The sequence below is a fragment of the Kryptolebias marmoratus genome, linkage group LG8, assembly GCF_001649575.2.
Source record: "Kryptolebias marmoratus isolate JLee-2015 linkage group LG8, ASM164957v2, whole genome shotgun sequence".
Lineage (NCBI taxonomy): Eukaryota > Metazoa > Chordata > Actinopteri > Cyprinodontiformes > Rivulidae > Kryptolebias > Kryptolebias marmoratus.
Genome location: NC_051437.1, coordinates 18,165,988 through 18,193,172, shown reverse-complemented (window position 1 = coordinate 18,193,172; position 27,185 = coordinate 18,165,988). Strand labels below are relative to the sequence as shown.

Sequence of the window (27,185 nt, the reverse complement as noted above, 5' to 3'; positions counted from 1 at the left end):
CAGTCTGTGATTATAAATCCCTGAAGAGTGACTATGATCTGAGGATCAGGGTTGATGTAATGGAAAATGACACTAATCCCCCACATCCACCCTGATGTAAATTTGCCTTATCCTAAATGAAAAAAAGCTCCTTTTCCTTGTAATGACACACAGCCTGTTTTGAGGATTTATAAGCGCTGATAAAGTGAAAAAGATAAGCACCCCAGTTCACTTCCTACAAAGAAACTAAAAGATATAGTTAGTTGCATGGGAAATTTTATAAAACAGGAATAATGTCAACAAATAGAGAAAATAAAACAATTTAGCGAAACAAGTTGAAGTGCTGCACAGGGCAAGCTTTATTTAACACAGCAATAAACATAAAACAAAAATGAAAAACAATCTCATTTTCAAAATAGATTTTAAACAAATACATGTCACCCAAAAAAAAAAGAAGGCAAAGATAGCTACTAAATAAATATTAACATCAGCAACAATAATTTTATGTGACACCCATGAAGATGTCTTACATTAGCTATAAAACAAAAGACAATATGTACAATCATACAGTTTTAATAGGACATGCTTAGGAGTTTGACTGCACCATTTTACCACACACTGATCACAACACAAAGGCTGCATAATAACTGACACGGTCACTGAGCCGCCGTGCAACCCATCATCAGCTCTGAAGAAAAACATTAACAAACCTTATTTTTTTGTTGTTGTTGTTGATTTTTTTTATCTGTAAAGCTCGGCAATAAATGCTTGAATAATGCCGAAATAATGAATGTGTCTGCCTGCGATGTAAAACTATCAGTCCACGCTGCCAAACCCGAGAGCCGGCGTCTGTGTTTCCTACGCTGAACTGTTGCTAGGCAATGATGAAGAATTTTGGTATGTTACCATGAACTGGAAACCTTTGTGCAAATCACCACTTTAAGTTCCTCCAGCTACCGGGGTTGGGGTAGGGGGGCAGTCCACAGCTCCGTTAAGACACAATAGCCATGTCAGGAAGATATTTCCAAAATAACGTGTCATTAAAAAGACAGAAATACACACACACAGACCCACACACACCTAAACACACACAGCACACACACACACACACACACACAAGAAGAATGGAAAAATAACTTTCTTTGGACAGGGCCAGCCTGTGCTTTTTGATTACTATTTCTTCCCACTCCGACATTACTTTGTTCCTCCCCCACTTCACACTAGCCCTTAATGAATAATTGTTAAGCTCCTCCAATTTTAAAAGCATTTCAATTAAATTCCACTGCAGCAAAAGCCTCGAACACTTCCCTGTCTCAGAGTATAATATTGTGGCCAGTTAATCCAAATACCAACAGAAAAACAAAGATCAGAAGAGATGGATTCAGTCGCGAACGTGTCTGCCCGTGGAGCACTAATAGCATGACAGCAATCACAAAGCTGCATCTTTATTGCCGCACAAGTCACCTTGTATCACAAGCACTTAAACCATTATTGCTTTATGGTCAGAAGCGCAGAAAACGTAGCTACTGCACAGACACGTGACCATGAAGCCAAAGATTTAAGTTGACGAAAAACATCCAATATTCGTGCTAAAAGCCGCGTATTGGAAGTCAATACATAAACAAGTGTGTGCAAATCAAAAAAGAAAATTTGAGCCATCTTGGAAGAAGAGATTCACGTTTCGAGTGCTACATTTGATTATTAGGAGAAATCTACAGGCGTGTTACAGTGTTCACAAATCCCAATGACTGCAGGGAACAAGATATGAAAGGCATTTTTCGAAACTGCATTTGACACTGGTTAAAAAACAGTCAACAATGCAATGCTACAAATCTTTTCCGAAGAATATTTGAAGACAAAAACCAGATTTTTCACATTTCTGATGCAAGTGGAAGTAACCTTGGGCTCTCCAGTGTGCTCCTAACATTTTAACCTGGCCTTAATCACCAACCAGGTCTTTGTAAAAAAAAAAACACTCAGCAGCTCCGCAGCTTGAGGCGGTTGTGTTTATGCTCCTGGTCACAATAAAAGCATCTTTCCTGTTCTATTAAAGCATCTTTATTACATTTGTTGTCATTACTGACAACCGGCCATTTGTACTTTTTGATCAAATTTCTCCTGTCTTTATTCTCTCCAAATTTAGTCCATGAGGTTTTTGCAGAGAATTACAACCTCACATTATCAATCCATGCAGGCCGATGTAGTCTAGACTGCTGTCTGTGTTTATACTTCGTCCTCCTCCTCCTCACATCACAGCTGAGACAGCCAGAACAACTCCCTGTGTGATAGCTCTCTCTCTCTCTCTCTCTCTGTTCTCCCGGTACATGTGCGTACTTTCGTCAAAAGGGGGAAAACAGTGGCAAGCTTTTTCACACACCACACTTATAGGGATGTACAGGACTTAGTTAGTTCCTGATTGTTTCATGCTAGTTTTATTTATGTACCTTAAAAAAATAATCCATTGAGCTGTCTGAGAGGCATTTACATCACAAGATTTAAACGTTGCGCAGTTCCATATTGGACAAAATCGACATGTGTCTATAGAGAGTGAAGTCAGACAGATGGAACATCATTGTAGTTGCAAACTGTTTACAGGTGAGAAAAATAAAATGATAGCTTCAAGATCAAACCTTGACGGATACAGTTGTGTTCAAAAGCATGATGAATGGAGGGAAAAGATGGAAGGTTCAGGAGCAAGTGGACAGCAAAGTGTCCACCTCTTCTGAGGGTTGTTTGGTTTCCGGGAGGGGTGAGGGAAGGATTCAGCAGGCGATCCTGATAAAACCATCATGCCCACCCCCCCTTCCCCGAGACCAGAAGGGCTGGGGATTGGGAGTCACGTATGAGAACTGCAACCCAAAGGGTCTTCCTCCTCCCCCCGTCTCACATGACCGAGCAGCTCTTGGCCTTCTCCTTCTTGAAGGTGGAGGAGAGTAAATCCGACCTGCTGGGCAGGTGGAGGAGTCTTTTGGAGAGGCGGCGGGTGGGGCTGGGTTTAGGGAGCGCCTGCAGTTTGTTGATGCAGGCCATGGCTGCGGTGCGAAACACACTGTGGATGCTTTTCTCCGAGGTGAAGGCTGAGCACTCGAGATAAGCCTCTGTGCCCAGCTGCTTGGCCATCGCAGAACCCTGCAATAAAACAGGAGATAAAGTGAGTTGTTTATGACATCCTTCACCTAAATGTACTTTAAACTTTTTTTTATCATCTTTAGTAGGATGGAGTCTGAAAGGCAGCATCATTGAAGGCTGTGAAAAAAAAATTGGGAATGCAAAATGCACTGACTTTTTAACAGAGATTCATCATATTACATTTTTTACTTATATCAAATTGGCATAAACTATTTAACTCATTTTCACCAACTATAGAATGCCAACACTTATATATTTACTTACTTATTCTTGCATTTTTTATAAAAGCTACAAATGTTATTTGATGTTCGCTTTTGACGACAGTCAAAAAAGTTGTGTTTATGTGAGGACAGATCCATAATTTTTTTTTTTAATGAGTCAATGATTAAAAAAAAAAAAGATATGGAGATCATCTGGCATCCCTAATTATCAGATTTAAAAAAAAAAAAAACTGATTTGGAAATATGTGAGAATGATTTTATTTTGGATACGTACTGTAAAACCATGTGATGAAAATGATGGTACTAAATTGCTACGAAAGAAGCAAATTGACCTCTGAAGAAGAAAACTTTTCATGTTCTTAGTTTCCATCCAGCTGTTATTAAATGACTCGACTCCTGGTCTCACCTGCTCATAGGTTAGTGGAGTCTGCTTCTGATTGGACAGCTCCATGAGCGTGCAGACGTCTGTGCGGAGGTCAGTCTTACAGCCGACGAGGAGGATACGTGTGCTCGGACAGAAGTCCAGGATTTCAGTTTTCCACTGTGGACACAAATGGAGAAATAAGCAATCTAGTTTTGCAAAAGTGTCAATAAATAACATGTTGTCCAACATCATGGTGCTTTACAAGAAATCCGGATGGGCTAGAATAAGAACTAAAGCTTTACCTTCTTGAGACTGCTGTCCACAGTGTCTGGGCGACTGATGTCGAAACACAACAAGACTGCGTCTGAGTCGCTGTAGCACAGGGGCCTCACGTTGTCGTAGTAAGGAGAACCTTACAGGATCGAGAAGAAAGCATTGATAATATATTTCAAAGATACACATCTGCCATCAGACGTTTTAATGAATCTTTAGAAGCTCATAAACTTGAATTTTGTTCTTTAACTAAAGGTTGCTTTTAGAAGAATGTGCAAAGTTCTTACACACTTTAAAAGTTTCCTGTTAGATTTGCTCATTTCAAGTTATAAAAAATATTTTGGACCCAACATAGCCAGAGGACCGTGGTTAAAAATTGTACCGTGAAAAGTATAAAAGTTAATTACGCAGAATCAGTAATGAATTATGTTAAAATTATAAGTCATGTAAAATAAGTGTGAAAACATCCCAGAACACAGCTGAGAGGGGGGTTTTGTGCAGCTGTCATCTCTTCCTCTTGCTTAGCTTCATTTTGCTGTCCTTGAACCTGCTCTTGTCCCTGCTTCTCCTATATCCTCCGCTGGCCTTTCAGGGGGAGAGAAGATGACAATCGAGCACTAAATCCTCATTGATCTTCTCTTGCAGTAGATTATGCAAGTGGAACGGTAGGGCCTGGGGCAGGCAGACGCTCCCACTCATGCTCAGAATCCTTAAGTAAGCCCCCCCCCCAAAAAAAAGAAAAAAGTCCTATGCTCAGAAAGCAGTACCTCCAGTCTCCTCTGTTACCACAGCAACAGCCTTGGAATCCACTGTCTACATCAGGCATTCCTCCTACCTCTCTATAAAGGCTCGTCTTTTTCTGCCCGTCAATCATGTTGGGCCTAAAAACTACCCACCCACCTAAATGTTGGGGACATTCCTCCTCCGCAACGGCGCTGAAGAAACTCCGATCCCCAGCCCTCAAAAAGACACATTTCCTCATGCAAACGCCACACCTACATCCACACAGACTCTAAATCTGGCTGCATCCAGGGGTGAGCCGAATCTGTTATCTGATGAAACAGAAGAAGGGTCTGCTCAGGAGGATTAACGTGTTTACTTCAGTCTCTGCGAGAATCCCCACAGGGGATTCGATGCTCCTTTTATAGCTACAGATAAAGAAAAGCTGTGTGTGTAATCACTCATTACACAACCATCCTAATTGATTTATATTGTGCAATATGATGCATCGGAAGAAAACAATAAAAAAATAAAAGCACACACACACACACAACATAGATGAGTGCATACGAAGCAGTTTCATGAATACTTAATGATCTTCCACATTATCAAAGGGTAAAAGTGAATTTGCCAGCTGCCGGGTGCTGTGAGCGGAATAATGACAAGCTGTGATGAAATTCCTCAGGACCCAAAGTCCTGAAGAAAGTAAACACTGCTGCAAAAAGAATAAAAGGATGTGCATGTTGAATTCTAACTCTGTTTCTGTGCTATCAGACATGACAGTCCCTTTGTTCTGCTGCCACAAGCAGAAGACAACTGAGGTGTTTAAATTGGGCTAAATTAACTACAATGACCACATGTTTACAAAGACAGTCAATACTGCATGTAAAAAAAAAACAACAAATCACATTAAACCCCCTGAACTTAACATTTGCCAACAGAACCAGAACATTTAGCACCCCTGGGAGGATAAAGCCGGCTATAGTGTGCATTGTTTCTCTGATGCTAAAGTCTGCAGGGCGCTTTAAAAATCCTCTCCATCTCCTTGTGAGGGGTTATGACACAGCCGGGAAACAGGATGTGATTCTGCATTAAACGGCCCCTGATCTGAATGCGCCAATCAATATAAGCTGCACTGGGGGTCCTGAGAGCCTTTTTGCAATTAAAGCGGACAAATAAATTGTTCTGCCAAGATGGAGGGAAGATGAAAGGTCAAGTTGGATGTTCTTTTGTTACTCAAGCCCCCTCCCCCTCAGGTAAATGGATTTTATCCCTCCTTTGGATAAACAAAGCATGAAACATTGTAATTACTTTGTCTGGATTTAGGGGGAAAATAAACATTGGAGGCAGTGTGGTTTCTCCTTCAGTCTGTAAGGAGCCGGGGAATAGTTCGGACAGACAGATCAATGCCCATGCAGCGGTTACCATGGCCAAATGTTGGAGAGTTTCTGAGGTATGAAATATGGAGACTGAGGCTGAAGTGAAGGAAAAGATCCCTTGCAGAAGAAATCAACTTCTGTCTTGAAGCTGCAGCGCACAGAGATGAATTTAAGGGCAGAATATGAGCTCGACTCGCGGAAGAAAAGAACCGTGAGCTTTTATGGGCTGAGAATCTGGTGTTGGAGCACACAGGTGGGGGGAGGGGAGCATCTGCTATTCTCTGAGCGCATGAGTGAGCGTACGTTTGAGCCTGTGTGTGAGAAATCAAGTGAGCGTCAAAGCTCATTTTCATCATTAGCGCTCTTCTCACTATCAGAAAGCAGGGGTCAGACAGACTAATGATCCGGTGATGGGATGACTCACAGATTTGGGGATCAGAGAGCAGCCCGGCCCCTCCACCCACTCTCAGCCGACTGGGCTCCGTGGAGCTGATAACTGCAGACGTTACAGTCACTCTACAGACTCTACAATGTCTCAGTTATTCTGTAGTTTTTACATCAGACCAGCAGCATCGCTGCTGAAGGCAGAGAGAGGATGGTTCTTTGTTTTACACCTGAACTCAACACAAGCTTAACCTGCACATAAAGATCTCATCACTGAACAGATTCTGGAGTCAAATAACAGACTGAAAATAAAAACTAGCATTTCTTTATAGGAATGCATATCTTCTGCTGCTTGAATGCCACAGTTTTGATCATAGATCTCACATGATCTGTTAGTGCTTGGGCTACATGTTGAGGAAGACTAAGGATGGCTACTGCCACACCAAATTTTAGCTCAATATCCGTAAAACTGAGTTATGGTCTTATTTATTTGATTTTTTTTTCCTTGCTAAGGTTGATTAGCTGTGGCAAATTAAGTTTATTTGAAAAGTTAATCAGTTGTAGGTGTATATTCATGATTGCAGAACTGTCTTGTGGTTCATGAGATATTATACTAATAGTCAGACACAGAAGAAGAAACGGGCAGTTACATGATCACCTGCATTTCATGGCTCAGGGCAGTTTATGCATACTTACAGAATGAAACTATTTTGCAAAGAATAATTTCTCTAAACAACATCTTAATGCCTGTTGATGCTTAATTACGTCTAAACTTGTGACTATCAAGAAAACAAAACCAATCAGCGAACATTCTGCCAGTTAATCATGATGATTTTGGTCAAACAAAAATACCAAGTGTTGGACAATTTCAGTTTCCTAAATTGGACTTTTTCTCTGTTAAATGACTTACAGCTAATTGTTTTTTTGTAAAAAAATACTAACGATAAAAATTATTTTAAATAATCAACAGTTGTAGCCATACATACCAGTTTATAATGTTTATTGTGTTTTTATTTAGCAGTACATTATAGTTAGTGGGTTTTATGTTTTATATTAATATAATAATATAACATTTGATATATTTTCCTATAAAGAAGTTCCAGCGCTAAACTGATGCTAAACTGGTTCTCTTGAAGTAAAAACAGCAGTTTAGAACTGGGTTATTTCCTCATATCAGAACCACATCATTATGTCACTTTAAACATTTCTTCATGTTTGATCATCCCTTTTGTGGATTTAAGTTTCTGTTGAAGACCACAGAGCAGCGAGACAGTTGTTTAACACAGATTAGGGTGTTTATTTGTCTACCTATCCCTGCAAACAGATGTCTTGATATTACCAGTCTATTTTTGTCATTTAGACGACACTCAGTGTAAAATGCATTTCCAACTGGAATCATCTGTAAACACCCGACAGTGATAGTAAAAGAGCTGTCACTGGTAATAAACTGAGTTTCACACCTCATTCATAAATTTTCTTGCAAATGATGATTATGAATTCAGCTCTATGGGATGCATTAGTCGGCATTCACAGCTGGTGATATTAAACTCAACAGCAGGAAGATGAGAGGTGACAAACTTGAATTTTTCCTGCTGCTTTGACTTCATGTCAGTGTGAAAGTTGATCATTTTCTCCAGAATTAAGCAGAACAAATACTGCATCAACTCAGAATTTTTAAACACTATTAAACATGGTACTATTATTATTTTTTTTAAATTAAGTTTATGTTATTATGTCAAAGAATCGTTCTCTTGTGATAAATCTTGTGCCTGATGTTAGTAGTAGACAGTAAGGATACAGAAGTATAGGATGCTGCTGGCAGACGATCATGTCAGGCACTGATGCCTCAACATATAAGCACATACCGACAAAATGTAAAGTCTGAGGTCTTTTTGGCACAAAAAAACAAAAACAAAACAACAAAATCTTTTCCAATATTTTGAGTTTGTCCATAGAAATCTCAAAAGTGAGAAAATGGAGTGACTTTTGTGCTGCTAGGGTCCTCTAATTTACCATTTTATTATCAGCTACTTTTAATGTTCTGCAGAGGGAACAAAGGCGGTTCATAGCTCGCTCCAGTCCAGCAAAGAACTGGTGCTAAGTCAACTAATTTCGGCGCTAGAGTGGCAGTTTCAACAAAATAAAACCTGATCTAAGTGATAAGTTTTGAAGTAGCTCTGGTACCAGTTTAGTGGGGAAAACATACAAATACACCATGCGTCACAGTAGAACTGGTGTGTTTTAAGTCCTGAAATCATTTAAATGGGCATGCTACAGACCTAATAAATATGTTCATTTGATGTTAGAAAGTGGTACTGAGTTAACTCAGAATTAAGCTCATTTGAATGTAATGCCTTGTATAACTATTTAAACAGTATCCTCTCTAACTCAAAGGCCTTATCAGCACAATCACTGAACCTAAAAGAAATTAGTCACTAACACCCCAATGAGATTCACAATGAACTATTCATGAGTGCCAGCCACCGGACAGTGTTAGCTTTCCTCTTTGTTCTCTCTCTCTCCTCCTTGCATGTCCGATCAGATCAGGCTGATTAAAACCGGGGGGGGGGAAGAGATTGATTTTAGTCTGTATATCCACGGTGGAGCTGAGAGAAGGAGCTGCCTGCCATTTGGAGCCAGTGATGAGGTCAGTGCAATCAATGAAGGGGAGCTAAGATAATGAGGAGACGCTCTGTCCGTGTGTAGGGGGGGGGCTACATAACTTTGCACAATTAGAGCAAATTACAAAGAAAAGTGGAAACCAGGCGTACAGTAGGATCAACAAATAGTCTTTGTGTTTTAGATCCACCATCAGGAGCCTGCAGGAGTCATCAATAAAATACAATAACACGCGTTGTTCTCGCAAGGAAACAGGAAATCTGTTTGGAAAATGAAATAATTGTTTCCATATGTCTATAAAACACTGCACTGTTTTGTATATTTGTGTTGGACTGCGCAGCCTGCATTTGTTATTGGGTTTGTTGTGTCAAGTGGTGCCAAATGAACCCTGAAGTTACTGCAGGAAAGAAGGCAAAAGACGGAGCACTAGGTCAGCTTGAAGGGATGGCTCAGCAGTGGTCCCATTCAGAGTCTTAATCCGGTGAATCGGGCATTTTGAGTGGGTGACCCGGACGGCATATGGAGGAGAATGCAGGTCACCAAAGTTTCTCTGCTCCCTCCTATCTGTCTGCTCCAAAAAATAAAAAATAAAAACCCCTTCCTGCTCAATGGGATGTCTCTCTGTGAACCCTTCATCCCTGGGCACCAAGCCCACTCCTGCTGGCCAGACCAAAGGTCCACAGTCTGGGATTAAAACCCAGCATCCAGTCTGGGGCAGGAATTACTCTGCCCCAGGCCAATTTTTTATTTTTTTTCCCACTTTGACGTAACAGGGAGGGGGAAATATGAGCATCCAGTGCGTCTTATACAAGTGGGTCTGTTGCATAAAGGATTTGTTGGACACAGATGTACGTGACATCCAACAACAACACTCGGACACTCGTCCATTTTGCTCAGTCACATTGACCTATAAAGCTGCAGATGCCCGCGTGGATGGTGACGAACGTACATCGGAGAGATGCAGCCGCGAGGATGAGATGAATCTAACAGGTGCTGCAGACCCGTGCTCGCAGGATTCAGGTCAACACGCTAAACAGCACATCTCCAGGGAGATCCACAGTACAAAGACACATTTACCCCCTTTTTCCACTCTAAGTGTAAACGAACATATGATGCACAAAGTCATCATTGACAGCAAGCGAACCGGAATAATTGCTGCCTTTGTTTCTGGTTTTCAGTGAAACTTAACGAAGTGGTTGTAAATTTCCAAACCCCTTTATCTAGCCACATGTAAAAAAAAAAAAAAAAACAAAAAAAAACATAAATTTGAAAAAATGACTAGAAAGTCTATATTTTACTAACTCCTCTAACAGTGTGTCAGCAACTATCTGTGTTAATCTTCCTTATCCCTAACTGAACCTGACAAAAAAAATGAGTTGGATCAGTTAAAATCTGAGACAGATGCTCAATAAACCCACAGAGCGTTGTCCTGTTGAGCGTCAGGCACATCAGCAGACTGAAAAGGTGAGCAGTTACCTGAGGTGTCCCACAGACTGAGCTCCACTCGCTGCTCCTCCAGCTCCAGGCAGGCTGTGTAGTTTTCAAACACCGTGGGCACGTAGGTCTGCATGGGGAGCAATTAACAACATGGTGCTGTAAGTGGGAAGGTGCCAGTCAGCTGCAGGCACTGGAAGTTATTTAATGCAACACTCACTGGGAGCTGAATGAATGAGGATGCATTAAAAGGAAATCAAATCAAACATTTGGGATTCCAGTACTGCAGCAGCATGAAATATTCAGCACAAATAGGTGAAAATGAAAAAAAGAAAAGGAAATAAAGTGAATGCTTGAATTCTTCATCTGCATTGGGCATGCAATGAAAATCTCAAATAATCAATTTTATTAGAGTTACTCACGCAAAATAAACCAAAACAACAGTTTGTTTTGTAAATGCGCATGCATCCTCCCCTGCCATTTTCTTCTCTCTCTCTCTCTCTCTCTCTCTCTCTCTTTTGTTTTTAGAAAATAAAACCATCTGGTTTTCATTCTTATAAAATGCACAAACAGCTTTATGTCAGTCCCTTTTTTCCCCACACATATGAGTGACTTTAGAAGAGATGTACCTCCGGATAGCAGTCCTTCGCCAGCACTTGCAACATCGCCGTTTTTCCGCATTGAACGTCTCCCACAAGAACCAGTTTACATCTCACCACCAGCGGCTGCGTATTTCTCCTTTCCTTCATGCTGGCAAAGAGCGCTCCAGTGTTTTCTGCACGAACGGATGAGGAGGAAAGAAGCAAAGAGAAGAGGCAGCAGAGGAGCTCAGGAATGGTCCCAGTGTGATGAGTCGTCCTCCTGTCGTCTGTGAGTGTGTGTGAGTGTGTGTGTGTCTGAGGATGGACGCAGTTGATTTGATTGAATTTGCCACTGCGGCTCTTTAAACAGGAGCGCAGCAGCCAATAGAAGCGCAGCGTTCCTGCAGGCTTCCCAACATCCCCCTCACCGCACTCCGAGATGCTCTCAGAGTTATTCTGATAAACTTTGTCCAGGATTAAGGAGGATTTTAACAGCTGCGTCCACTTGAGGAATTAATCTGAGCTCCTCGATGTGCAAAGATTAAATTTGAATTCACCGTCAGTGATTCTCTGCAGACTTACCTGTAAGTCTGAACCTTGACCTGCATGGTGCAAACTGAAGGATCTAATTGATCTACTGGGTCAGAGGTCAGTTTGGACAGACGCACCAATCCACACAGGACTAATTAGCTGTGTGAATGCTGAGTCAGCATTCTCTCTATTGTTTTCCTGTCTATTTTTTTTTGTTTATTCCATGTTTTATTTTTTGCAACCCAGCTACTTCTGCATTTTGTGCTGCGTTAACCATTCATATATCTATATGTTCAGCTTGAGCAGGAATAGTGTGCCGTGTTCGCTTTTGCTAACTTTTATGCTTGTCAAAATATTTAACTTTATTGAATTTTTTTTTTACCAGAATCAAATACACCAAGATCACTTCAGATCCTTGTTCTTTTAGAAATCTGCTTCAACATACCTGCTCCAGTTTGGTCTTAATGTTTAGCTACCTTTCTGCTCCATTTAGCTTATGGCTATCATTTTCCTACTTCCAGCTTTTGGCTGCCATTTTGCCCTTTTAGCTTTTAGTTTCCGTTTTGTTCCTTTAAGCTTCTGTTTTCCTTGTTTTAACTTTTGAAATGATTTTCGTTTTGATAGCTTCTTCAGCAAACTTCAGCAAGGTCATTCAGCACTCAGCGTTCATTGTAAAAATGCTATTTCTCTTGTTTAACTTGAACTCCAAACCTCTTTTATCTAAACTATTCAATCTTTTCATTTTGAAAATCCTTTAAAAGCCCTGCATTTCCACTTCCTGGTTTAATACATCACCTGTAATCAGAAGCATCTTGTAACTTTTTCTGGCGCAATGCAAACTATAACAGAAAATCTTCTATCACTAATAATTAGACCTTTGTTCCAGCATTTCCTGTTGTTGTATATATATATGTGTGTGTGTGTGTGTGTGTGTGTGTGTGTGTGTGTGTGTGTGTGCGACACAGATATCACTGAGGTGTTCATTGTTATTACCTCTCTCTTACAGCACCTCAGGATGGTGTGAGGCTCCACTGACAGCCAATCATTGCCTCACAGGATAAAATCAGGGATATTTTCTCACAGCTAAGCTGGAGACACTCAGACTGACTCACACCCTGAAGGGTTTTACTGTAAACAAACAATGTGTGGTTGTAAAAATAAAAAAAAGATTAAAAGATAAAAATCAATTAACTTCCCTTCTCTGTGTAATTTACATACAGTTGTCAATCACAGCTCTAGGGTTAAAGCAATTTGCTTTTGTTCCCAAACAGCCCTCCATCCCTGTCATTTGATCCCTCAATACTAGGACAGGTTTGTCTTCTACAACCAAAGGATGTTACCACCAAATACCCATATGATAGAGAGGGAAACCATGCTGTGCTGTTAGCGTTTTATTTCTATCAACATCCTTATTTAACCAGCTTTATGACTCGGTTCCTGCTGCACGGTGAGAGCACCTTCTGACAAGTTCCAGTCGACATAATAAGCAGTGCATAAAGACTGAACTAATGACATGTTTGTTTATAGACTTTACAACTGCCTATATTGTAGAATTAGAAGAATAAGTGAAATTGTAAAATTGTATTTAATCTCACAACAAGGGCAGCAAACTTTGCTTTTCAGAAAATAAATATAACAGGTCTTACTCTGATGTCTGTTCTTTTACTGTAAACCAATGATTCCAAGGACAGAAACATTATAAAAGAAAAGTTACAAACAATGAACTCCTTTTAACCCCTCGGAAGTACCTGCAGCATTTATGTGGACACCTTTGGAAGCACCGTAGAGCCCGCTCTGACACAGAGACAGATGGCTGTGAATAATCATCAGGCATAAAGTGACACCTTCCAATGTGACCCGCACAGATCACCAGTCCATCACACAAATACGCTCCCTCCTGGGGGAAATATTAATATAACCACTTAACCCAACATACATGGTTTTCAGACTGTGGGGTCCTGGTGGGGGAACAAAAGAAGCACGCAGATGCAGAAACATGTACAAAGAAGGGCCTAAGGAGCCGAAGATTGAAATAAAACCCTTTTTATTTTGAGGCATCACCGCCTTATAATCATGCAGCACACCTCACCTTTAAAATGTTTTTGAAAATGTCTCAAGAGATTATTTAAAGCCTAGCATTCCTTGAAGGAATGCAAATCACCCGCCACCTTTTATGCCAGAATTTTAAACTAAGATGCTGAGAAATGACAGAATCTCAGCCTTTTTGGTGAAACCTTGTAAATTAAGTTATGAGCAAATTAGATGTGCTAACTCTGTGTGTTAGGAATGATGCTCAGCTACTTTTAAACTTTAGCTCAACATCTGTAAAATTGTTTGGGTTGTAGCCATTTTTGTTTTGGTTAAGGTTGCTTAGCTGTGGTAGCCATCTTGAATTTGGTTGACTCCAAACGTTAATCAGTTGTAGATGTTCATCCAGTGATTACCTCCTGGGAGTTTCTTTAAAATCTGTCCTCTGGTTTATAAGATGTTTTGCTAACAATACCAACAAACACACACGTGCACACAGACATGAGCAAAAACATTACCCCCCTTTTGACTGTGGCAGTAGACGATGAAAAGCACATAAGACAGAAATAGTCAGAAATGGCACATGGGATGTTTTCAGCTTTTAAAGTTTTACTCAGTGTTTGCATTCACAGCTTTACTCTTATATAATAGTTTCCCAAAATGTAAATCTTTCTTAAAGTGGAGATCTGCCACTTTGGTTTCATTAGGTTATAAGATCTGTGCTGCAGTTCTTCAGTCTCACTATTTGTGTTAAAATGTTCCGGGTTAAGATACAGAACCGCACATTTATTCATATGACATAGTAAAAGCAATGCACGGACTAAAAATGATACAGACTAGTGTGTGTGAGTGGTTGCAGGGATGCAACATTCAATTTGCTGTTAAATGTCAGCCTGTTTGAGTCAATTTCACCATTATGCTCAAACTTGTGCAGAAAACCCAGAATAAGATGATGTCTTTACTGAGCTTAAAGTTGAGTTCTAAGTCAATAAAATCCAAGGAAATCTTTTGTATGGAGACTGTGCTTTGTGTACAAGCATTGTACCGATTTTTGTCCAAAGAAATCCTTGTTTACTATAATACTAAGTTTTATTTTGATAGAAAAACATTTCTGCTAACACATAAAGCTGGAACACACAGGCAGCCAGTTTGCCTGAATGTCAGAAATACATAAGCAGTTTCTGCTTATTTTCCCAGTTTGAGAGTCAAACTCAAATCAGTGCATTTTAAGTTTCTACTTGTCATAAATAAATGAAACAAAAATCCAGTTTCAGTTGTTTTTTTTCCTATTAACAATGGGAGAAAAAACCTTTACAGATAAAAACACCTATAGAACTAAAAATTTAAAAGAAAAATTGCATTTTCTGCTAAAGTGAACTGTGAATGATGAGTGCTAAAATTAGCTAAAACTAAAAAAAGCCAAATGAAAGTCTAATAGAAGAGTTAAAAAAAAGAGCAAAATGAGTTTAAAATAGAAGTTTGTTTAAAGCTTAAAAGAGCAAAACACTAGCTAAAAGTAACTAAAGGGTAGCTACAAGCAAGTGTAGTGAGTATACTGAAGCAAATTGATTGCCAAAAAGCACTGAATGAAAATAATAATTTAAAAAAAGCCTTTCTGGTATATATTTATCTTTTTATTTAATATTATAATAAATGTTCCGCAGCCTCCTTGAAAAATGTCTCACTCCTGCCACCTATTGTTGGTTTTATAATTTTCTGAGGAGAAATAACACAACACACACACGTTATTTAAACATTTTTATTTATAACCTCCTTCACATGTGCTGTTGACAAAGACACTCTGTATATATGATGATGATCTTCATCATCATGGACAGACACTGATGGATATCATTTATGTTGTTTAAGTTGTCAGAAACCAGGAGAATTGTTGACGCCATCAGTAGGAGGCAGGTACAGCAGAATTTCAGTGCATTTATTGCATCAAGAAGCAAACATAGAAACAATAGTAGTGCAATCCTGCCCCACCACAACTGAGGAAATAGCTTGATAGTCTCAGCTAGTGTCTTGTCAATGCTAAACTTTGTATTGCATCCTGAATTTAGGCGAGTGGAAACGCAATAAATATTAAGAAAATAATAAAAAAAATTGTGCTTTAGATATTGTAAAATTAATTACCTTTTTTTAAGGAATGCCCTGCGATAAAAACAAAGCGACAGATATATTCAGGACTGAAGGTTTTATCCAGAAACAGAACTGTGCTCCTTGTGTTTCCTCAGGTTTTAAAGCTCAGCCCTGATCCTTTAGAGGTGACTGTGGGTGGAAGAGATCGGATGAGCAGTGCATCATTTCAGAATGAGAGAGGACAAAACATATAAACACATGCTTTCTGAGCTGTTGCTTTTGGGGCCGTGCGCTGTGGCGAAACCCCTTCAGCTTCTGTCAGAGTTTGCAGCTTTTCTGTGCAATTCCTTTTGAAGTATTTTTCATCTACAGTATTTACAGCTTATAGCCATGGTATTGCATATGTAGGTCATATTGATGAGTGATTGCTCGCATGAAGATGATCCTAAAAAGCCCTTCTGATGCAAGAGGAGTAATATGTCATGCATATACATTAGATTATTTACATGTGTAGCTTGAAGTCTTTTGAAGGAAATGTCAGCACCTACTGATGCATTCATTTTTGTGAGTACTGTCAAACGTACCAGGGAGGCAAATTAAACATACAATGGAGGTGTTACGGGTTTAATACATCACCTGTAGCTGGTCTTCACGTGCTTTTATAGCCATGCTTGTTTTAAATGACAAACAAATAAAATGAGCCGTATACTTTTCTACTAACTCTTTGTAGTATTCTGTGTTGAGCTCCTCAGAGATTTCATCACACTTTTACTTTCTTGTTTTAGTTCATCTAATGTATCACTCACAACTGCCCAGCTGAGTACTCACAGAGACTCAAATCAAGAAAAATAATTATTTTATTGACTATTAGGCCAGTTTAGTTTTTTTTAAATTTATGATATAAATTTATAACATTTAGTAAATGGCAGCTGTCTGTCTTATTTATCTCTATTCAGCCCTGTGTCAGACTGGTGACCTCTGACCTTTGGAGACCCTGAACAGGAACAAGCAGGTTTAAAAAGAAATGGATGATAATGTTATTAGCGTTCAGGCATTTGTGTTGCCATTTTATTGTTAAATCTATTTAGACGTAAAACTGAAGATCAAGTCATCTTTTATTGTTGTTGTTGTTGTTTTAATGCTCGTCAATGGGGGAAAAACATGAAATAATTAAAAGTCCCCACAAGTCCTAAAAGTGAAAACACATAAAAGGCTGAGACAAAAGAAATTGCAATTTAAAATCTTGAGAAAAAAAAATGAAATATTACATCATTAGAAGGCAAAAGTAAACCTTGGCTTTCAGGGTGACGTGTGAATCTCTGCGCAAATATTCCTGATAAACGTTCAGCCTCTTGTAGACTTTTAACTTCGTCACTCGTTCCAGCTTTCCAAACTAAGAGAAGGTCTTCTCTCACGTCACAGTGGTAGCCAGCTTTCTTACAAAACTTAAATATATACATTTTTAATGCAAACTGTTCACTTTAGGTCCTTCCAGCACTTACTGATTGGACCAGTCTCTTGTGGCAAATTAAGATATGCAGTTTGATTATTTTCTCTAAAGCCATGGTAATATATGTTTGTTTCATTGGTTTAATTGGCTTTTGTTTATTTTTTTAGAGCCACAGTGAGAGAAGATGATGTGTTTTTTTGGAGAAGATGTTCATACAGAAAAATCAAAGTTTCTTTTTCATATGTTTAAAACAAAACTCAAAATGTTTAGTCCTAAGAGGTTTTAAAATACCCTAAACATTTGATAAATATGAATAAATCTTGAGGCTACAGGATAGATTATGATCTGTTTCTGTCTGCATTAAACTTTGTCACAAGATTTTATTTCATAGATTGTTTGCTAAACAAAAAACAAACAAAAAAACTTTAAGCAGTAAATGATCTACAGCAACATTTTGGGGAGTGCTTAAATCATAAATTAGCTTCCATTTAAAGCAAAATGTAAATTGGTTTGTGTTGTACCTCTGTATTTTTTTTAAGTGTTTTTTATTTCCAAGGAGAAATTGTGCAGAATTTACCTCCAAATGATCAACAAACAGTTTCTGTAAAAAAAAAACAACCTTCTTGAGCTCAGAATCAGTTTCATTTCCACTCACAGCAGTGACTCAGGCGAATCATTCTATGAAATGGTGCTTTTCCATTCTATGAAATGGTTTTGATCGACAGCTATACAGAAATATGCAATCAGTTAAACTAAAAGCATAAATATGATGGATGGTGGTTTGTTCTGTTGTAGCAAAAAGGTGAACAGAAAAAGCAATTTAAGATGTCTTAAAATGAAGCAGTGAATGTAAGCGATAAAGAAAGATGAAATTGTCATTTCATTGTGCTGTTTCTTTTTTTTTTTTTTTTCGTTTCACCAGAATGACTCTGACAGGAGTGATTGTACTTTTCAGAAAGCATTTGGTTAAACATTTGGAACGGCAGCTCACTTAAAGCTGCAGACATGTAAGACAGACAGAATTGATTTTCTGCCACTATCTGCACCTCCTGACCGGAAAGGAGAGCCTTTTCTGGAATGACGTGTTTTAGTTAGACTGACAGCTTTGCCTTGCCACAGTATCATGTACAAACATACTTCAGCTTCACAGGTGTGTACAGGTGTGTGTACAGTGCCTGCAGTGAGATGTGAATCAGCCTGTGTGTGTGTTTTGGACCTGTTGGTGTTTGAACACACATGGACCGCCTCATCACTGAGAGGGAACAGGGGTCCTGGATTCATTTTAGGGTCCGAGGTGGAAGGAAAAGAGCGGAGGTGGAGTGGTGAACAGTGGCTGCTTGGCTGGTTGTTGTAACCAGAGTGTGTGCAGCTGCAGAAAGCGGCCCTGAGTTGTCACTTGGCGTTGGGAGCAGGTAGTTCTCCCCACAGGGGGGCAGCAGGGACTCAGTGGCTCTTCTGTTTGTTGCAGCTTCATCTTCCTCATCCTTCTGGATTTGCATCTTCTCCTGCTCTCTCTTCCTCCTCGAGGATCCTGCTGCTCTTGGTCTTTTCCATCGCTCCAGATCTGGAGAAGGTGGTGGCGAGATGAAGACTGCTGCTGCCCCCTGGTGGCGCCTTTTTCTCTGTGCTATAAGCCTTGACTGGTCTGACTCCAGCCGACAGCACAGGCTGATCCTGCAGGGAGGCAGGAGGGGCATCTTCAGAGGAAGGACCAGCAACAGGAACCAATATGAAAGGTAATGTTTCATTTAAAAAAATACGCAGAAAATGTCACTTACTCACCTACATCTGTGGCTGCAATCATTCGATCAACTCCTGAGTCTCTGAAAACTAGCACGGACATAGAAGAGAGAGATGTATTTTTTTAAAAAGAGCTAAGATGTTAATGAAGAAATACTAACCAGCTGCCTGTTTGTACCTGCTGGCTGGAGTTAGCTGAAGGTGGTGTGACTACGCTTTGGTCCTGTAAGGGGTTAACTGGGGCAGAACAGGGGAGGTGCGTGGCTCGCCAGTAAATTTCCAGGTACTCTGCGAGGTGGTCACAAGCTTCTTCAAGTTGATTCTCATCCAGGATCACATCAAACATCTCCTGATGAGCCACAGCACGAGGAAATTACAACATGCATGTTAAAAACCTCTCGGAGTTTGACAAATTAATTCAGACAGAGTGACATACGGGAGGACACTGAGCCAGCTTGTCCCCGGCCATCATCTGGACATTAAGGTGCTTGCTTTGTGACTTCCCTCTGGACTTTATCAGCCTCTGAAGAACCTGTAAAAAGGAGCGGAAATCAACATGTTCGAGAATATAACAAAAGAGTTAATCAATAATCAAAACTCAAACCAGCTGCCCATCCTAAAGTTTCTGGGGGGGGGGGTTCATACTTTGGGGGAGGAGACTTTGACGTAGACGATGATGGGAGCCAGGGATGTTTTGAGGAGCTGTGCCGGGTGGTTGATGGTATCTGCATCCAGGACGACCAGCTGAAGAGACTTGGCCAACTCAAAGATCCTCTCGATCTCACTCTGGACCTCCGCTGAGAACAAACCAAACAAAGCCCACAGCAGCAACATTTAGTTTGGACCTAAAGACCTCTTAGCACCTATTACTCTTTAGTCAGCAGGAGCCGATCAAAGACAGCAGTTCTCGTCGCTCACCCAGACTGGAGCGAGTGTTGGATCTCTCCATTATAGCCTTCTTGTTCAGCACCGAACGCTTCGCCAAGGATAGATCAGCAGTCACCCGTGTAATGGTGATCCTAAAGAAGGAGCGTCTCGTCACGTCAGATCCACGCATTTTTCCATTTCAAAGGATGAAATGAACTACCTCGCAGCTAAAAATATCATCTCATCATGTTGCATCCTACCACCCATGAAATGTGATCTGCAGAACGCCACAATCAGCTCAGACACACAGTGACTGTACGCTGAGCTGCACACACTCACCTGCCGTCAAATCTGTGCTTCAGGAAGTCAAACAAAGCTTTCTGCATCATGTCTGTCACCTAAGAGGCAGAAAAATAGGAGACAGTTAGAACATACTAGTTATGACAGTGCCTATACAAAGTATTCACCCCCTTGAATGTTTTATGCTTTTATTGCTGTCATAAATCAGTTTTGGTCAATAAAAATTGGCATTCTTTACAATAAATAAATAAAAAACCCTTCTTCAATATCAAAGTGAAATCAAATATCTACAGAGTAATACTTTTAAAACGACTTCTAATTCAACTCAGAGAAAAGATTTGTGAAACATCTAAACATCCCCAGGAGTTCTGTTAAAGCCACCATCAAGGCATGGAGGGAAATTTGGGACGTGTAAATCTACTAAGAGCAGACCGTCCTCATAAACTGAGTGAACGTGAAAGAAAGGCCACCGAGACACCTGCGACAAACAGACAGTTTGCCAAACTCTATTTAATATAGTTTTCTTCAACAGTGGCTTTCTCTTTGCCTCTCTCCCATAAAGCTCAGACTGGGGAAGAGCATGACATTTAAAAGAACCGTATTTTCTAGAAAACAGGATAAAACAAAGCTTGTTTTCTACAATGTGCATCTCTGAGAGGAGCAAGAACAGATAATATAAACACAAATGATCGTTTTGAAGTGGCCCTAAGATTTAGATGACTTTTAAAAGGTTGTGCTTTTCTACAGTGCAGTAAAGAGTGGAAGTAAACACAAAGCAGTGCCGAAAAGGAAGAAAAGGAGGTAGCACCAAAATTCAGCTGCATATCAGGTGCATGAGAGAAACAAATCGGAGGAAAAAGAGAACAATAAACTAAGGAAAGAAGGTAGCAAGCTGGTGTTCACCACTGGAATGTCTACAAAAGCACCACAGCAATGCATGAATATTTCACACACACACACAAATGGTGTGTGCAGTCAGAGGAGAGACATGCAGGGAAATTACACGCCTCTTGTTTCAACATATTCGACAACCACAGACTAACTCGGTGCGTTCTGCAGAGTTACTGCAGTGCTTTTCCTGCATCACATCCACAATAACAGTGTTTGTGAATAGCAAAGAAGGATATCGCCCAGCTGGGATGAAGTAACAAACGCTTTTCTGTTTCACTTAAACAGATTTGAAGTTGATGCTGTGCATGTTGTAGTTTCAGAAAAATGGGACTGCGATGTTTGCATGCTAATGGGATACAACAGGAGAGCCACCAAATTCCCACTGGACTCCAAAATCCACTCCAGATGAAACCAGAACAGCAGCACAGAGAAGAAAATCCTCCTAAAACTATCCTCAAAGTCAAATATATATTTAACAAGTGTTATTCTACTCGTGTTGATCACTCAAAGAAAAACTGACAAAATCACAGATTTACAAGCAGCACTTTGTGGAATGTGGACAAGCTGATCAAGAATGCATGTTTGTTGAAGAAAAAAAGGTTGTAGTCAATGATTATTATAATATATTGTCATAATTCAGTGTACAGAACAAATGCTGCTTTTAAGTAAATGATGTTAGTCAAACAAAAAAAAAAAGTCTTTCCCAGAAAGCTGCTCATTTCATCTTTGTGGTAGCACCAAAGACAGAAAGTAAACGGTTAAACTACATAAATAAGATCCTAATTGTCCAATCTGTCAAATACTGCTTAGATATTTCAACTCCGGACAGAAGAAATGGCATCCAAAAGAAACTTCATTTAGTTTTCTGATGGTAAGAAGCAAATGGGTGATATTAATGTTATACCCATCAAATTGATCAGTAATCCTTTGCTAGATCAATTCACTAAAAGAAATTCACATTCATTTATTGTTACTGTTCCATGTTAGAGGAACAATTTGACCCCTTAATCGTTTCAAATAAAGAAATAAGAAATATCTAATTTCTTGTTTACTTTGGGAAGCAATATATTCCCTTTTTGTTTGCTTTTTTTTCCTGCTATAAAGAAGTTTACTTTTACCTTATTGCATGTAAAATCTTTGTATCCTAATAGTGTTAAAATGTTGTCTTATGGGTGCAAAGTCTTGGGTGGTGTCAGTGAAAATGTGATCCTGGGATATTCTGATCCTCAAAACATGAAAGATGACAAGCATCCAGAAACATAGTCCTCAACTGTATTTTGTCATTTTCTAGAAAACTCTTCTGTCGTATAGTGGTGCATTTATGATCCAATTTAGGTGCATTTTTAAAACTGAGTGTCCTAGGACTGACTGCCTCATTAAACGTTATAAATAACTTAATCATGCTCCATATTTGACCACATTCACACTGAAAGTAGTCACATGTGAGAGGTAAAACATTAATAAGCAGAACCCCCCCCCCCCNCAACTGACTGCAGAGTAGCCTGCTGCGATGATTGACTCACCTCATAACCTTTCAGAGACGGGCCCACCAGGACCACTGGCCGCATGGAGGGAACCACGTCATAGGGAGGGACATGTTCAGTCTGCACAGGCCATGAAAACAGACAGAGGGGGGGAATTAAACGTGCTGCAATGTTGAACTGAACGTATGGACTCTCTAAAAGCTAATCTAGTGTAAATGGGAGAAATAAAAGTGTGCTGTGGTGCATTTAAGGAAATGAACTCATTTAGGGGAAGGGTGGGTCAGATAAAGAGAGAAATGCAAACATACCTGTTTCTGCTTCTGTTTGGCTTTTAGAATAAACAGAATGAATATAAAACACGACTGAAAAACTAATCATAAAGCTATATAACGAATATATTTAGATTTTCAGCTTTTGTTTTCACTTTGATTATGACATCGGGCCTAAAACATCATTACTCCTCAGTACTTCTAAAACAAGCGTTTTACTCCCAGGAACAGTTCCTGTGAGAGCAGCAGGACCCTATCACTTACCTGCAGATGGAGGGGTGGACCTCCAGCCTCCCGATGACGCGTTGCCTCCTTTCCTGTGGAGCAACATAATGCAAAACTTGATTATGCATGAATCCCCTAAGGAAGCAATTTAGAGAGAAAGGCCTCCAAAACAGCTCAACACATGAGCTATTTATGGCTCAAAGAAGTTTTCAAAGAGTTTGCTGCAGAGGACGGACAGAAATACAGAAAGAAGGAGAGGAGTCTCAGAGCTGTGTGGCCTCTGACCTGGCAGCTGCTTTTTGTTCCTGTTTGATCCTCATGGCCTCCAGTTTTACTGGGCTCGGGATGAAAGTGATGTCCGCCCCTTCCTTCACCAGCCGGCCGATCCACCAGTCATTGTTGTATTTCTGCAGGAAAGTAAAAAAAAAACACATTTAAAGGCTCAATATTTTTACATATAAACCCATTTTACAACATAAGTTATAGGTCTTTGCTTGTGTTAATCCTAATGCTGATTGCCAAAGAGTCTGACCTCTTTGATGTGCAGAAAGTCTTTGGTTTCGAAGTTTATAGCAGCCCCCTGGACTGGACAGTCCTCATCAAGGGCCCCACAGTAACTCACGTTGGTTTTTACTGCAAATGCAACTGGTTTAGACTGTTGGAAGATAATAAAGTAAAAAAACAAAACATCATAAATATTTGTTAGATAAAACTTTACATTCATAGACATATAGAATAACTTTAACCAGAATAACTTTAAACTGAGTTCTATATTTCCTGCTTCCCAGGGGCTGCAGGTGAACGTGAAGACAGGCATGAAGCTGTTGACTTTCGTGCTCTCACCTTGGCCCTTTCCAGCTGCAGCTGAGCCTGGCGCTCGGCTTCACGCCGAGACGCCTCCCGGTCTTCCTCCAGGGACAGGTCGGAATCAGAGGGTCGACTAGTGTAGGAATCGGCTGAACCCTGAAAGAAGCACAAGATGAGAATGAGTAAAAATAAACCCTTGCAGCTCGGGCAGAGAGGAGATAAATCCACCGTAAAATTATACGAGAAGTGTCAACTTATGGGAAATGGCAAGAATACGGCTTTACACAGAGCATCTACTTTTTCCTTTATGTCCTCCATGTCTTTCCCATTGTTCACCTGTCTCTGCAGCTGCCTGTTCTTTCCTGTAGCTTTCCAAAGCAGCTCTCTCAGGGGAACAACGTGCACGAGTTCTGCAACACTAACAACCTGCAAAAACCTTGGTGTCTGTTTATCCACTCAGCCAGAAGGCATATGTTGGTAGAAGTCCATTATGAAACCAAACATGCTGAAATTAGCATACTGAATATCAGAAACAATTCATTTCCTAAACTTTGGTCTGAATAAAACAAATGTTCAAGTAGGAAAAAAAAAACTTACAAAAAAAAGAATACCCCCAAATTTTTGACTTCAAATAAGTCATTGGGTTTTATAGTGCAACTTTAGGTTTGGGTTTTAAATATGAATAAAATAATACTAACACAACTCTTAAATGTCCACCCAAAAAACTAGATAACAGAAATTAGCATATTTTCAAAGCAAGAAAGGATAATTGACACAATGAATGAAAAAAAACCTTTATTCATATCATAAAACTGACAACACTCACTTCAAATATTCCACACCTGTTTTCTCAGTCCATCATCTGCCTCTCTTAGTTGGGTATGATACTAACAGAGCAACTACATAAAAAAAATTAAAAAGCTAAATATAGCCACTTAACATTGTGCTGCTTTTTATTTTTTCTCCCATCTGGCTCTTCCTTTTTTTGTTTCCTTTCTCCACACAGCCACTTTCCTCCTGCCTTTTCTTTTATTTTATTTCCAAAAAAAAAAAACATTTTTAGTTTATTCTTGAGCAGATTTTATGGATATTATTTGTAGATCAAAGCCTCCCAGAGGGGGAACAGAGTCCACCAGCAGAGAAAACAAACCCTAACCAGTGCACACGATGCTGTGCAGATGGGTGATGAGAGTCTAGTTGGCAGAAAACATCTTTGTCACTTTTACCAATTGCACTTTGTTATGATACAGTACACAAAGGAATCACAATTTTATCCTTTGACACAGTCCATGTCCTGCAGATCTTTGTCAATTCTCACCTCTCTTATGCAAACTGCATAGATTTCCTGTCTGTAAAAGTCTTAAAGTAGCCCTATCAGTCAGACACAGTAGCATGATTGCTGTAAAAAATATTTAAGAAACAACTTTATAAGTAATTTGTATTTATTCACTAGTTGCAGTTTGCACTTTGCATTAAAGATTTGCAAAAATCTCTCTTTTAGTAACAAAAGTAGAAAAGTCTAATATGATCACAGAGACACAGGTCTCAGCGTTGGAACAAAACACCCAACAAACTATCAGCCTATCGTGTTTTTCAACCACTTTTCGTTTTCAAACAACAGACATCCTTCTCACAATGCGGACCTGTCTTCCTCTAAGTGAGAAAACAATAAGCAGAATTGGTACTGAGAAATCCCCCACATGCTGGAAGTCTCATTAGAAACTGAAACATGAGACGATGACACAGCAGCAGCTGCAGATTCTCACCAGCAGAGGGGAGCATGTCCACGTCACAATTTCTTTCATTTCTTTAGTTGCAGAATCAGCTGAGGATGAACGTTTCACTGCTGGAATCAATAATTAACCTTAATGTTTGAGTAGAACTGTTTAAAATTCAATAAGTCCGTAATGTTTCTGTACCTTGTGAAAAAACACATGGATTGTTTTTATGTGTGGGAAAACATTTGACCACACAGGATGGTATGAACATGCTACAAATGTTCCAAAATCACAAGAAAACATGCAGAATATGTGGTTCACACACTAATTAAACATGTTTTCACATGTGGAGTTCATGTAGTTTTTCTGTAAGGGCTTGGATTGATATTTCTACAGCAGATGCAATAATTCATGCCAAGTTTTTATTATTGTGTCATAAAAAATACCCTTAAATTAATTGATTGGCTGTTATATCTCCACAGTAACACCTTTGTTAGTGAAAATTGAGTCCAGAAAGAAAAAAATTGATTGTTCACATTATTATTATGTGACATTAGATTACTGCAAGGACAACAATAACAAAGAAATAGACAATAATGGACACAGAAGACACACAAAACAATACAAATGGCATAAAATAACTATATTAGATGTTATAATAATATTATGAGATTAAGTGGATAAAACAATTTTTCAAAAGGTACAGAAAAAGACAAACTGAGCCTAGAAAGAGACACAGTAATGATAAAAAAAATGCACAAACAGTCCAGTGAGTTTTAAAATAATCATATTGAGACAAAAATGAGTAAAGACAAGAATGAGAATTATATAGTTTTTAAAAAATGTCAGTCGAACTTATAAAAATGAGTTCATTAAAAGATGCAAAAAAGCACTACCACGTTACTACACATAGATGACCACGTGAGTTTTAAAACAACCAGAAGGGCATAGTTGATTATACAGAAAATCTACAAACTGCACAGTTGGAAGCACAAAATAACCACTAAATAGTTCAGCTTGGTTTTCAGTGGCTGTTTAGGTGTCTTTCATTGTCCGTGTATTAATAGGAGGACCTTCTCACACCTCTGCTCCGAGGCAGCGGTGTCAAATCATATTTCATTCATGACCAAACACGAGACTTTTAAAACAAAGTCATGCTCAAATATATGATCTTCAACAATTTGGCAACCCAAGGAAGCACTGCTTCAATGTAAAGCAGCAAGATAAGCTAGACAGAGTTGAAATAAACAGACAAATTGCATGTTGGCAGTTCAGTATGTCAAAATAATGTGAGAAGAAGACGAGAGGAGAGGGAGACGTGTGGAGATGATGGCAAAGTAACCGGACTTCTGTTGAAATCAAAAAGCAAAGTCCTGTAAATTTCTCAGAGCAGAGATTTAGGAGACTGAGAGGGGTTTACATGCAAAGTGATTTATAAAAAAAGCTACCTTGTTGATTAGTCCTGTAGCGCTCGAGTCGGAGGCAGACATGATTCTGCTGCCAGCGCTCCCTTCTCCCCACGGCTCGGAAAAACATCAGAACCCTCCTCCCATCAGCCCGTGGTTACAGTGGAGGGAGAAATGAGAGGGAGGCGCGCGCTGCCTAAGTGCAGTCATTTCCTATACAAAATTGATGCCCTGGCTGCAGCACTGATGTGTGATGTGTGTGTTTTTTTTTGCTTTCATCCAGGCCTCATGAAGGGGGGGG

At 39.6% G+C, this 27,185-nt stretch overlaps 2 protein-coding genes and 1 long non-coding RNA gene across 4 annotated transcripts; 1 reads left to right on the top strand and 2 right to left on the bottom strand.

Moving 5' to 3' along the window:
- Positions 1-314: 314 nt before the first annotated feature.
- On the bottom strand, positions 315-11,414 carry rnd1b (Rho family GTPase 1b). The gene is made up of 5 exons (XM_017430957.2): positions 11,132-11,414; positions 10,545-10,632; positions 3,996-4,105; positions 3,736-3,870; positions 315-3,108 (listed from the first exon to the last, which is right to left on the bottom strand). The coding sequence occupies exons 1-5, from the start codon at positions 11,249-11,251 to the stop codon at positions 2,863-2,865; spliced, it is 699 nt and encodes a 232-aa protein (XP_017286446.1). The 5' UTR covers positions 11,252-11,414; the 3' UTR covers positions 315-2,862.
- A 33-nt stretch (positions 11,415-11,447) lies between these two features.
- LOC119617298 lies at positions 11,448-12,801 on the top strand. The gene is made up of 2 exons (XR_005233531.1): positions 11,448-11,731; positions 12,621-12,801. It is a non-coding gene; the product is annotated as an uncharacterized LOC119617298 (long non-coding RNA).
- A 4,583-nt stretch (positions 12,802-17,384) lies between these two features.
- LOC108244578 (voltage-dependent L-type calcium channel subunit beta-4) lies at positions 17,385-23,601 on the bottom strand. Of its 2 annotated transcripts, XM_025009293.2 has the most exons (12): positions 23,486-23,601; positions 23,239-23,360; positions 22,993-23,045; positions 22,768-22,787; positions 22,499-22,579; positions 20,124-20,182; positions 19,836-19,936; positions 19,563-19,714; positions 19,354-19,449; positions 19,096-19,266; positions 18,956-19,007; positions 17,385-18,851 (listed from the first exon to the last, which is right to left on the bottom strand). In XM_025009293.2, exons 2-11 carry the CDS (start codon positions 23,271-23,273, stop codon positions 18,978-18,980), a joined length of 798 nt encoding a protein of 265 aa, XP_024865061.1. In that variant the 5' UTR covers positions 23,274-23,360; positions 23,486-23,601; the 3' UTR covers positions 17,385-18,851; positions 18,956-18,977. The 2 variants fall into 2 exon arrangements, with proteins under 2 accessions (XP_024865061.1, XP_024865062.1); XM_025009294.2 differs by lacking the exons at positions 22,768-22,787; positions 23,486-23,601 and having other exon boundaries at positions 18,960-19,007; positions 23,239-23,326.
- Between the last annotated feature and the right edge of the window lie 3,584 nt (positions 23,602-27,185).

Coding starts and splice junctions, on each gene's coding strand:
- rnd1b (XM_017430957.2), bottom strand. CDS start 11,251: ATGAAGGAAAGGAGAAATACGCAGCCGCTGGTGGTGAGATGTAAACTG. Junction 3,871..3,995: donor TGGACAGCAGTCTCAAGAAG/GTAAAGCTTTAG, acceptor TTGTGTCCACAG/TGGAAAACTGAAATCCTGGA. Junction 3,109..3,735: donor CTCCACTAACCTATGAGCAG/GTGAGACCAGGA, acceptor GTTTTATTGCAG/GGTTCTGCGATGGCCAAGCA.
- LOC108244578 (XM_025009293.2), bottom strand. CDS start 23,273: ATGAGGATCAAACAGGAACAAAAAGCAGCTGCCAG. Junction 20,183..22,498: donor CGTCTCTGAAAGGTTATGAG/GTGAGTCAATCA, acceptor TCTGCCTCTTAG/GTGACAGACATGATGCAGAA. Junction 19,008..19,095: donor CAGCTAACTCCAGCCAGCAG/GTACAAACAGGC, acceptor TGTCCGTGCTAG/TTTTCAGAGACTCAGGAGTT.